The 12,020-nt window shown below is 52.5% G+C and overlaps 1 protein-coding gene across 5 annotated transcripts in view; it reads left to right on the plus strand.

Annotated features, from left to right (window-relative positions):
- The window catches only part of EPB41L1 (erythrocyte membrane protein band 4.1 like 1), a 94,557-nt gene that overhangs the window by 65,874 nt on the left and 16,663 nt on the right, over window positions 1-12,020 (plus strand). For all 5 annotated transcript variants that reach the window (XM_067307922.1, XM_067307919.1, XM_067307920.1 and 2 more), the window contains 3 exons: window positions 326-501; window positions 1,167-1,315; window positions 4,499-4,690. In XM_067307922.1, the coding sequence (XP_067164023.1) occupies window positions 326-501; window positions 1,167-1,315; window positions 4,499-4,690 (517 nt within the window). The remainder of the gene's footprint in view (window positions 1-325; window positions 502-1,166; window positions 1,316-4,498; window positions 4,691-12,020) is intronic.

Below are 12,020 nucleotides of genomic sequence, written 5' to 3' on the forward strand. Positions count from 1 at the left end.
CCAGAGCCATGTCTGCTCCATAAGGCAGAGGCTGTCTGCCCCACTCTGCCACTGCCTGGGAAAACCTTGCCATTTTGGTTCTTATCTCATCAGGACCTTAAATTCCCCCTTCATCCCTCCTTCCCCATTGGCACCTTGCTGAGGCAAACTCCTCTTCCTCATCACACCTCTCGTCTCTGCTTTGGATCTTGAAGTTGTCAGGGAGGAGGGATTGGAACTTTGCCCCACACTACTGCAGTCTGTATGCATGCATGGGACAGGGCTGTGGAGGCCAACTCAGTGCCATGTGGACTTGTTAACTGTGTGTTGCCTAACTCATCCCCAGGCTGGTGTCCCCGGAGCCACCCCCAAAGGGCTTCTTGGTGATGGGCTCCAAGTTCCGCTACAGCGGGCGGACACAGGCACAGACACGGCAGGCCAGTGCCCTCATTGACCGCCCAGCCCCCTTCTTTGAACGCTCCTCCAGCAAACGGTACACCATGTCTCGCAGCCTTGATGGAGGTATGCCCCAAATTGGGGAGGGGGAGGGAGATTGATCTGCTAGCGGGAACGAGGAGGCTGCTGTTAGGCAAGGGCTGTATGGGTGAGGGGCAGCTGGGCTCAGTGTGGTGGGCTCACAGTTTGTTGTCCTGCTGTGGCTCATTTCTGCAGGGAAAGGACTGGCTGGATCTGTCAGGGTTGCTGCAGTCCATTGGATGACTCTTGTAGGCTGCCCCTGACTGGATCCCCATGGCAGAGGGCCTGTCCCCATCTCAAGTGATGGCCCAGACTTGTGTGTCTGTGCAGTAGCAGCAGGGATGCAGACATGGCTGGCTCAGCTAAGCCAGGACTGGGACCCGGGTCAGTCTGGGGAGATGGGGCTCTCTTCAGCTCTGTTGGGGATAATAGTGTTAGCTCAGCCTGGGTGTGCAAGGACATGGGGAAGGGTGTAAAGGCCAGGCTGGTGACAAGTGTAAATTTCAAAGGAAGGGAGAAGAGGCCTGAACTTTGGGGCTGTGGCAGTGTCAGCAAGCCCTAGAACCTGTCTTCCCTGCTGCAGATCCTTTCAGGGCTTTTTAGCCAACTGCTCCGAGCCATTGTGCCAGGGCGGAAGGCTTGGGGAGGTGGGGTGAACAGGGACTGATGACTTGCATGTCTGTGATCTGGGTTCTCTTCTGCATGTGCAGAGTTCTCGCGCCCAGCATCTGTCAGCGAGAATCACGATGCTGGGGCAGAAGCTGAGAAGCGGGATGAGGATGGTGAGTTTGGCAGCAGGAGACGGTCTGAGGCAGAAGATGAGGAAGTGACTACCCCAACAAAAATCAAAGAGCTGAAGGTACAGACCTCATGGGCATAGGACCTTGGAGTCTAAGGGGTGGGCTGTCTTGCAGGGCAGCTTCTGACATGGACTTGCCTGGACCCCTCTGGGCTGCCCCGAGAGAGAGGACAGGTGAGAGGCCAGCGCACAGACATCAGGGGTCTGTATCCCAACTCCAGGCTGGGCTGCAGTTAGGAAGGATCACCTCTGGGCCTGGTTTTCTAGAGCCAGCGCTCCACCACAAGGCTTGGTGTGGCCCATTCTCTTGCCCTTACCAATGGGAACAGGGCTGTCACAGTGGCTCAGTTCTGCTTTCTGTTGCCTCCTGCCCTGAAGCAACTCTTGATTCCCACAGGACCCTCCAAACTGTCTTCCAGCTTGACCCCAGGCAGAGGTGGCCAGGCTGGGTCTTGGAGTAGCCCCCAATCTGTTGTGTGGGAAGGGGAAGGACCAAGTGTGCCAGTGGTCACCGCTGTTCAGGCAAAGAGCTCCCGGCCACAGCGAATGCTGCCTGGGTCTCTGTCCATCCCTCTGATCTCCCTGCATCCTTGCAGAGGCATATCCGCATGCAACCCTTCCCCCAGGCACACCAGACACATGTACCCATGAGCAGGCTCACACCCTGGTGGGCATGCAGCCGTGACCTGTCCATGTACTGCCTTGGCCACCTGGGCTGGCTCAGAGGGTACCCCAGCCCATTTCAGCCCCTAGCCCTTCCCTCCATGCTGAGCAGGGAGCGTGGTTTCCAGTCCTTCTGTGCTTATTTATGCTGATACCAGTGGGGCCCTGCTATGAGTCCTGGCTGGGGGCAGTGGGGCCCAGCCAGGCCCCGTGTAGGCATCCAAATTCAACTTGACTGTGATGTTTGTGACAAGTTCTCTGGACTGACCCTACTGGTTGCTTTTAATCCTTTCTTTGCTGCCAGTCGGAGCAGGAAACAACCCCCAGGCACAAGCAGGAGGTATTCTTTCTCTGGAGTATCTTAGTCCTTATTGGTGCATCATATTGTCCATCCTCCTCAAAGCAACACTGCGTGTCACCCTATTTACTGGAATACAAGATGCATGAAGGTGGGGGGTTGATCTGCTAGACAAACCCAATGGGCAAACATCTGGGGGTCTAGCAACAGAGCACATGCAGCAGCATCTTCTATCCCACTAAGTAAGGCAGTCTTCATTGTGTGTGTGAGCAAGAGCCTTCCCAAGGCACAATGGACGGGCCACCATGCCGAGTCCTTGGCCCACTGGGAAGACCTGGCTTCTGCTCATGTTACTGACTCCTCCATGTCCTCTCCTTGTGTCTTTTTGTCCAACCCTGTGACTCTAACTGTCCCATTGAGGAGGCAGCACAGGCACTGAATGACCCTATTGCTCCTACTTCACATCGAGACTTCACGCCCTGGCTTGGTTTCAGCTTTTGGGTTTCCTGGTTTGGGGTCTACATCACATGCCCTGCATATGGGCTCTGTTTTCAAGAAATCCCTTGCTCCAGCAGCAGTTTGCATGTCTTGTCTCCTTAGAGAGCTGGGGTCAAACAGCAGAGGAGGAATGGCAGGGATCTGATCTCAGCTCTATCACTGCCTTTCTGCCCTGCCTTGAGCAAATAAGTCACAGAGATCCCTTCACCGTCTGCTTCATCCACCTGTCAAAGGCAGGCAGTCATAATTATCCACTGTGCAGTGGAGGGTCACTTGGACTGAGCTTGACTAGTATTGCTAGAGAGGGATGTTGCAGAGCAGAGAAGAGAGAGTCTGCACTCTCACCAGGTCTTTGCAAAGGCTGCCAGACCCTCTAACAAATTACCTGTGTATGTGGTAGCCCCTCCATCAGAAACAGCTGACAGAGACCCTCTGGCCCTGGTCTGCCGATCCATTCCAGCCTAAAATTCACAACTGCTATGAGAGAGGTTTCTTCTTTGCTTACAACGGGGTTTAAATCGTTGCTTGAGCTATTGACGGAGACAGATGTAGCCCTAGCGGTGTGCTTGCAGTGCACAGGCCCTTGCCATCCCCACTCAGCACAGCAAGGAAACCCAGCCAGTGTGGTGGGTGCCACGGTGTCCCAGCAGGCTGGCTTCTCATCCACTATGGAGCCAGGCACCTGGTTGTGTTCCCTCCACTGTCTGCCTCATTGCTTATTCCCGCTGCATGTACATGTGCTGTTTCCTATAGTCCTGTGCTCCCCGACACTCCCACGAGCCTAGAGGTGGGCAAGCTGTGGGGCGCATGCTTCAGATGTGCAGATGGACTGGGAGAATCTTTTCACAAATTCTACTGAGTCTTCAGAATCTGAAAAACTTGGCTGGGCTTTTCATGAGATTCCTTTGGGTCTCTGGTCTGTTGCTGTGGCACCCAGGAGAAATAATGGGAAGGAATGATATTTTAGTTGACTCCTTTCGAACCTCAAAACAGGTTTGAGCTTGAGGCAGAAGTCAGGGTGGGTTCTTGTTCTGAGCTGCTTTGCCCACCCCTATGGCAGAACAAGGGAGATATCGTAGTGCCTGTAACATCACAAAAGGATGTTCTAAAGCCCACATCTCACCTTGCACTTGAGCTCTCTGAGCTGTTTTCTCTATAGCAAGCCAGACCCAACCCCACTCCTGGACTGTTTTTGGGCCTAAGTTGGTCCGTACTGATTCAGGTTTGGATCCATGTCAGACATCTTTGACTTTGGATTTACAGGAATCCACTTCTAGGGAGCCCTATTATAAATACCAATGAGAGAGTCCCAAAAATTCTTCCTGGGAGGACTGGCTGCTCTCCTGCCCTGCTGAGTTAGAGGCTCTTGGTTCCTTCATGCCTTGCAGAGCAGCACAGACTGGAGGGAGCCAACAGAGATGAGGCTGCTGGTATTTCCAGTGGGGCCCAGCCCCTTGCTGATCTCAAGGAACCTCCAGCTCTCTTCCCCCGCCTGATTTAGCTTGTCTTCAACAAGCCAGGCTCAAGATGCCAAAGGGGCATGTTTTCCCCTTCACGGAGGGAAACCAGGTGTGTCCATTCTGCCACTCACTGCCCTTTTCCTGCTCCCTGTAATGACCCTAGTGAGACTCACAGACCAGGGTTCTCGGACACACAGTTCAGTTGGGTCTTGAGACCCTAAATTCAAACCCAGTGTGAAGCAAACCCTCCTTAGTGCCCCTGCTCTTCCCCTTTGCCTTAATCAGTGCTTTAATCATAGCTGCCTTCCTCTCTCCTTCCCCAAGTTTTTAGACAAGCCAGAAGATGTTTTGCTAAAGCATCAGGCCAGCATCAATGAGCTGAAACGGACCTTGAAGGAGCCCAACAGCAAGCTGGTTCACAGGGATCGGGACAGGAGGCTGCCTTCCTCACCAGCCTCTTCCTCACCCAAGCATGAAGATGAAACACCAAAGGGAACCCCGGAGAAGGCCAGAGAGGTTTGTTCTGCTACTTGTTTTATGGAGGGGAGCAGGTTGTTCATCAGGAGGTGTTCATAGTTTGCTGGGTTCCAGCTCTCTGTCTGCCATGGTGTCCAGTGGGAGCATGGTGGGATGTGACCATGGGAATTATGTGATGGTGACACTGGGTGGAGGGAGAGGACCTCTGACTGGGGCTGTTGCCAAAGTTTTGTCATAAGCTAACCAGCTGCATGCTACTGGTGCTGATCGCCCCTCATGTCCAGGCACTGCATGGGGTCAAACTTCTCATTCGTCTCCTGGGGTCTGCGTTTTGGGAGTTCCTGGGAGTTGGGCTGCATGTGACTACGCTGGCCTATGAGATTGGGGCCTTTCTCACCCTGATACTACCAGGGGTCCTGCTTGGGAGTGCCCAGCGCAGGTGTTCTCCTACAGGCAACCACAGGGAGTGTGGGAGCAGGTGCCTGCACAGAGGGTGCCCCATGGCACCCTCATGGGCCAGGCACCTGTGTGGTGTGAGCAGCAAGAGGGACAGGCACAACAGGCCAAGAGGACCAGTGAGGTGAGCAGTGCTGCACTGGGATCCTGCACATCCATCCTTCTCTCCTGGCATTTTATCTGCCGTGGGGTTGGGTTTGCAATGAGATATCCCGCACTGAGAGCGTGAAGGGAAGTTGCCTGTGGGGCTGGAGCTGGGGACACTCCTCCACCAGGAGGGAGGAAGGGGATGAGCTGTGTAGAGCCCCCCACATCACTGTTGGAGGAGAGCTGGATGCGGTGTGGTGTGGATACTGTGCAGGGGTGGGCTCTTGGGTGGCTCAGGCCATGCGGTGTGGCAAGGATGTCTCCCTACCATCCTGGCTGACAAGAGCGCAAGACCCTCTCTGCTTGCTCTCCCCACCTCGGCGAACTCTCCACTGCAAGGGCTGTGGAGCTAGCCCTGTGCCAGCACTGGTTGGCACGGCTTCAGAACTGGATGGACACCACACACAGAGCGTGTTATGGCCTGGCTCTGTCCTGGGAAGGTCTCTCTGAGCAAGAGAGGAAGCAGGGATACACTGCTAGGAGTGGTGCAGGGCTCTGGGAGGGAGGCTGGGCCAGGGGGTCTCTGCAGGTGATTTGTGATATGCACATGTGCTTGCTGATTTCCAGCACTGATGGGAGATACAGAGCTGGCTGGTCTGGGCTCCCCCTGGCCAGAGCTGTGGAGTGTGGGAGCAGAGGTGAGCTGAGGGAGCTCACAACCCCTCATCAAAGCACAGAGTTTGAGAACAGGAAGAGACGCTTCACCCCACATCTGTTTTACAAGCCACCATGTAAAGTTCAAATACCTAAGTGGAGGATCTAGAGCTGGAATATCTGTGACCTCTCTTCATCCATCCATCCATCCATCCATCTATCCATTTGTTCCTTCATTTCTTCTCATGTGTTCTTTCTCTCTCTTTCTGTGTCTTTCTGTCTTTCTGTCTCTCTCTCTTTCCCTATGGGTGCTGGGGTTTTCCTGCTGACACAGAGGATGGAAGAAGATACCCTAGAGGATTTTTCATCTGAGCATGGAGCTTCCCTAAGCATGGAGTCTTTCACGCAGAAAAGCCTTGTCTCCTCTCCTGAGGTTGTCACCATCCCCTTTCTTTCCCCACCCCTCTCTCTCACTGTTTTGGACCATGCCTAATGCCTCTCAGGCAAACAGGGGTGGTCCCTGCCCTGCAAGCAGAGACCAAGCCATTCGCTGGCACCCTGAGCAGGTCCTCTCCCGTGATGGGCAGGATCCCTCATCAGGGTAGGGCTATCCGTGAATGCTGCTCCCGTGGCCGTTTCTTCCAGGCTGTGAGATGGGTGTTCCTGGGAGAGACCTTCCAACAAAGCACCACTTTGCAGTTGTGGTGGGGTAAGCTGCCCAGGGCTGGCTGCACTCCCAGCAAGGGAGCAGACCTGGTGGCTGATGCTGGGGTTCCCAGGAGGCAGTGCTGAGGCCCAGGGCGCAGGGCGCTATGCACGTGTCTGTCTCGTCTAGGTGCAAGGAGGCACCCAGCTACAGGCTGTCTTTAGCAATTCCTTATGCTTTCCTTTGACTTCAGCTGGAGTTACTGTTGCTCGGGCCCAAGGACCCAGTCTCTGGATGTATTTGAAATGTTTGACTTTCACCTGATTGAAGCAGGGTTCCCCTGCCTTTACTGTCCTTTTGTGCTGCCTGCCTTTGAGGGATGTGGGCTCTCAGTACTGCTTGCATTCAGAGTTTTATAGCTCTTACATGATGGCAGTTGTTTCCTAGGGCAGCCAAGAGAAGATATTATTGAGTGGAAGAAAGCTGGGCTTTGAGAGCTAGTTCTGATATGGTTGGACCTAGGCACATTGAAAGGTGGTGCACAGCAGTGCTGGCATGCATATCCTGTCTAAGTACGCCCAGAAAAGACAGCACAGCAAAGTCAGTGTTGGTCCAGGACTGGTGGCAAGGCAGGGGCTGTAGGGACAGAGGAAGGGTTGGCTCTGCTCTACTGCTCCCCATGATGCTAGCTTGAGTGGGCAGCCGTGCACTGGGCAGGATGGCCAGGAGCCCTCTGTGCAAGCTGGGGGCTGTGTTTGTTCTGGGGGGGGGGACAAGCTGGAGGGAGTGTGGGCAGGCCTGGCTTGTTGACCCCTCTGGGTCCTGTCCTGTTGTGCTCAGGGAGGGCTGAGATCAGGGCTCCAGGTGGTGGCCAGCCCGTGTCTTGCGCCTGTTCTGACAGCTAAAAGGAGTACTTGGCCCAGCGCAAAAGTGCCTGGTGTTGGCAGGCTGTGCCCTGCCAAGCTGTCTGGATCTTGAACCTGGGCTACAGTACATGTCTGCAGAGAGGCAGCATGGGTGCAAGTCAGGACTTGAGGATGGCCTTGGGCTTTAACAGGAAGGACAGATGCTCCTTTGGTGAGACTCAGGTTCCGCAGCAGCATCTCCTCGTCTATGTTGTGACCCTCTGTCTGCCAGTATTTGGGAGTTGATGCAAAATTCTTCCAGATGCCAGCTCTGTGCACATCTGTAACAACAGAGAATCTCTGCCAGAGCTGAGCCCCACAGCCCCTGGCCAGAAACAGCAGAAGCAAGGTGAGAATGCATGTGTTTAACTCAGGGAGTCCTCCCCTCTGCCTGCTGGAGGCACCCAGAGTGTCAGGGCTTAGTTGGGGTGCCCAGGCACTGAGCTGGGCTTGCCTTTGATTTCTCACCACGTGTTGGTGACTGAGAGTCAGCAGTTGATGTAGAGCCACTGTGATTTTTGTCCTTATGTGACCTGTGTCTTCACAAGGAATTTGCGTCCCTGGTGAGAGCTGCTCAGGCCATGTGTGACCAGTACCAGGGAGTTTCTGTGCTCATTGCATGGTCTGGCCTTCCCTAGATGGACTGTACTGGCAGCACTGGGGTTTTCCTCTGCCCAGAGGAAAAGAGTGCTGGGTTTTGAGGTGATTGGAATCTCTTTAACTTTGGGTGACAAAGCAATGCAGTGTGTTGTCTTAAGAAGTAGGAGTAATTCATTCTTCCCTCCTTTCTGTGAGTCTAATGCTTTCCTCTCGGGTAAGTTGGGTCTCCGCAAGGAGCAAAGGAAAATGGCAGATATAGTGGAGGATGACAAAGGGAGGAACCTCCTGCCTGCCCCTGGGTTCCTCCAAGGTGTGTAAGCCTTTCCTGCAGCCATCAGATGCATTTGGCTGTCTCTACTTCAAGTCATTTCTTTACTTTCTGCCTCTTTGCTATCTCTTGTGACATGTGTAGGCCACAGCTGATATGTCTTTCCAGCCACTCCTGATCCTTGGAGCAAATCTGTTAGGAAAGATGTAAAGAAAAGGCTTGAAAGTAAAATATCGCTTGGGAAGTCAAGGCTGCTCTACAGTCAGACCCTTTCCAGTGTCGTCAGTTCTTAGACTCAGCTATTGTCTTGGCACACACTCTGCCCTGCCAGCCTACTGATTGTCGTTCTGAGGTTTTCTTTCCTCTGGCATGCTCTCTTCCGAAGCTCTAGAAGTTTTCTGCTTTCCTGGAGGACATATCCAAGTATCCAGATATCTGCAGGAAACATCCCCAGGAATCCTCAAGCTCCGAAGATACATAGGCTGCCAAGAGCTGTGGAACCAGAGCTGGCTTTGAGCTGTCTGGAGCAGAGAATGCAGAGCACTCCATAGAGTAGTTGGCTGTTTCCCTGGAGTGGGCTGTGCTCATACCAACAAAGTTTTTCTCAGCTCTGAGGAGAAGGAAGGTGATTTGGAGATAAATCTGGAACTTTTGATCTTTTCCTTCCTGGTTAAGAGGTGCTGCCATGGATAAACATACTGTACCTGGCTTCAGAAGGCTTGTCTTAAGGCTATCAGATCTACAGCATTTTTATGGAGCCATAACTCTGAGCAGGCGCCTGACCAGGCTCATCTTCTTTGCCCAGGGAAGTACTCCTCCAAAGGACCCTGGTTTCCAGCCAGAGAAAGGGGAGGAAGGGGTTTTGCTCAAGGAACTTGTGCTTCTGCCTATGATCTATGTGTCCTTGCCTCTACTGGTACAAGAATTCAGCAATGAGGCCACAGTGCAGGAGCAGAGTAGAAGCTGCTGTACGCTCAGGGAAGTAGGCAGTCCTCTGGTTGAATGGACCATGTGCATCCCTAGTAAACTGGGAGGCTGGTGTTCAGGGATCAGAGACCTAAGCAGGCTTCCTGGCAGGCCTAGGAGGGCCAGGAAGTTGGTGGTAATGCTGCTTTCATGGGTCAAACTTGTCTATGAAAGACATAGCCATAACCCAGTGCTCCTGAAAGTCACTGACTGCCTCTGCTGTGATTTCTATGGACCAGGGAGAAATGAAACCTGCATGAGGAGCTGGTGGTGGAGGCAGGTGTGAAGGAAGGGACCTGAGGAGCAGTCAGCGCTTGGGAACATGGGGTAGGGTGAGAAGCAATATTGAGGAGGCTTGTGCAAGTGATGCAATAGGGAGCTGGTGCAGCATGGGTCTTCTGGAGGACAGGGCTCCTCAGCACCAGTGCACAGGGCTACCTGGCTGTGGCGGACTGTGGAATGTCAGATACCACGGCAGAACCTCTGCTCAGCCTGCCCAGTCTCATACACTGTCCTGGAGAAGGATCCTGCTTGCATTTGCACAGGAAGGGTGCTCTTCTTACTGCTTTGTACTCCCTGGTTTGGGTCTGGAGAGAGCAGAGAACCAGCACTGGCCATCACTGACATAAGCAGGCAAGGCCTGAGCGACTGTTGTGTCCTTGTGTGCTTACCAGCTCTGCAAGCTCTGACCAGAGCCCGGGTGAGGAAGGAGCTGGCATGAAGTCTGCTTCTTGCCCAAGTGGGACCAGACTCATGGCTTTGGATGTTCTGTGTGTCAGGAACCCCAGGCCTTTCTTTCCTGGGCACCTGGGTGAAAAAGGTGGGAACCGGGGAATGACATTTTTCTGTTGGGTACTTTCATTGATTTCTGATCTCCCTTCTTTAACTACATGTGGAGGCATTTTCTTCAGCAATTGCTTTTCCTCCTTTCTCTTTCTCTCTGTCCCCTAATCTCCTTTTCTTTTTCCTTCTCTCTCTGCTTCCTTCTGCCCTCAGTTTCCTCTTATTCAGTATTCAGTTATTAGGTTTCCGTTCTGAGTGTAACTGGAGTATTAGCTGCAAACACATTAACTTGACACCCCTGTCCTGGGCCTTGCAAGTCCAGCTCTCCTTTGCACTGATTTCTTTTCCTAGTTTGTGCAGGGAGAGTGCAGCTGACCTCTGTCTGTGGCTGAAGTGCACGCTTGTGCCATAGAAGGTCAGTCTAACTCATGCTGCAGAACACTGTCTTTCAGCTGAGATGCGGGATCTGAATCTCAGTTGTGCATCCACATCGTGGGTAGACCCAGCGCAGGGTGGCCAGCCTGTGCCTGCCTTGGTGTCTTCCCGTGGATGCCCAGTGTTGAGCTCTGAATGACCGTGCCTGAGGCCTCGTTCTCCACACAGGCGATGTGTATCCCAGGGATGAGTGGGGAGGCTGCAGAGCATTCTTGTCAGTGAAAATGCCCATTGATGTTTTCCTGCTGTTGTATTGTTGTGAGTTATTTTTTACCTTCTGTTCCAGAAGTGGCTGAATTTTAGCAGTGCTTTGTGCTTGGAGCTTGTAAAGTCTTTAGGTGTCTTGCAGGGCAAACACATGAATGTACAAAGTGTACGTTTTTAATTATAGTAATAATAATCTAGGATCTTCCTCTGCACAGCAGCATGGATACGTTGTGTGGTATATTACATACTCCCTGTGTCCTTGCTGCAGGATGCTTTACTGCCTTCACTTGGTCCTTGCTGCAGTATCTGTAGTTGTCTCAGCTGCCAAGCCCATGGTCTTTTATATTTTAGAGGCGACCTTTTACAATTACATTTTCTGAACTGCGTGGTTTCAGCATTGCTAGAAACCTCAGCTAAATAGTTGCTTTTGATGAGATTTCCAGGGAAAGCTAGGAAGGAAGGACTGACTTTGGAGTGAATCTGAGCTGCAGGATTTGATAAGGACAAGAAGGGCCCTTTCTAATGTCTAAAGGTGGTTTCTCTTCTTGTCAGTTTGGCATAGCATTAGGGTACGTGGATGAAGCTGAGAGCCTAGTCAAAACACAGGCCATTGCTTACAACAGAATCTCACCCTTTGGGGACTGCAAGAGCCAGCTAAGAGCATGGTTGTAATGTGGAGTCCCAGTTTGGTTTAACCAGCCGTGCTCCACTGCCTCTTGGGAAGTGCTGTGATGGCTTCTGTTAATGTGTGTGATAGGAATATTGCCCCCACTTCTTTATGTCCATCAAACTGGCAAGTATTGCAGCTATGTAAGCCATCACCCAGAGCAAATGATCCCAGGCCATGGAGAGTTTGGGGGGGCTCAGTCACCTTTGCAGCATCAGTCCCATTCTTTTCAGTCCCTTCTGCCCATCCACCAGTTGCTAGGCTCTTAGTGTAGACCCTGCCTCAATTCTTGCATGAATAATAATAATAATTTAGTCAACCCTGTCTGAGGCAGATTATCCTTCTGTTACTTATCAAATCAGTTATCGGCTGTTAGGTAAAGTATGTTTGACGCTAACTCTTCTTGCTCCAATTGCAATGCAGGGCTCGGAGCATTGGGTATTTATAGAGAGAGAAACTTCTAGGCTGGAAGAGGTAGCTCTAAAGAAAGCTCTGGGAGTCAAGAAAGAAGAAGCACGTACAGGTACGTCAGAGTTGAAAATGAATGTGAGCATATCAAAAGCGGAGATGGCAGTAGGGAAAGCCAAGGAAGCTGCAGGCCTGGAAGAGCCAGCAGATACAGCCCTGGATACCTGGCGAAGAGCAAAAATGATTGCTAGTCCAGAGGATTTTGAGTCTGTCTGGGAGGATGAGAT

This window comes from Apteryx mantelli, chromosome 18 (genome assembly GCF_036417845.1).
Source record: "Apteryx mantelli isolate bAptMan1 chromosome 18, bAptMan1.hap1, whole genome shotgun sequence".
Lineage (NCBI taxonomy): Eukaryota > Metazoa > Chordata > Aves > Apterygiformes > Apterygidae > Apteryx > Apteryx mantelli.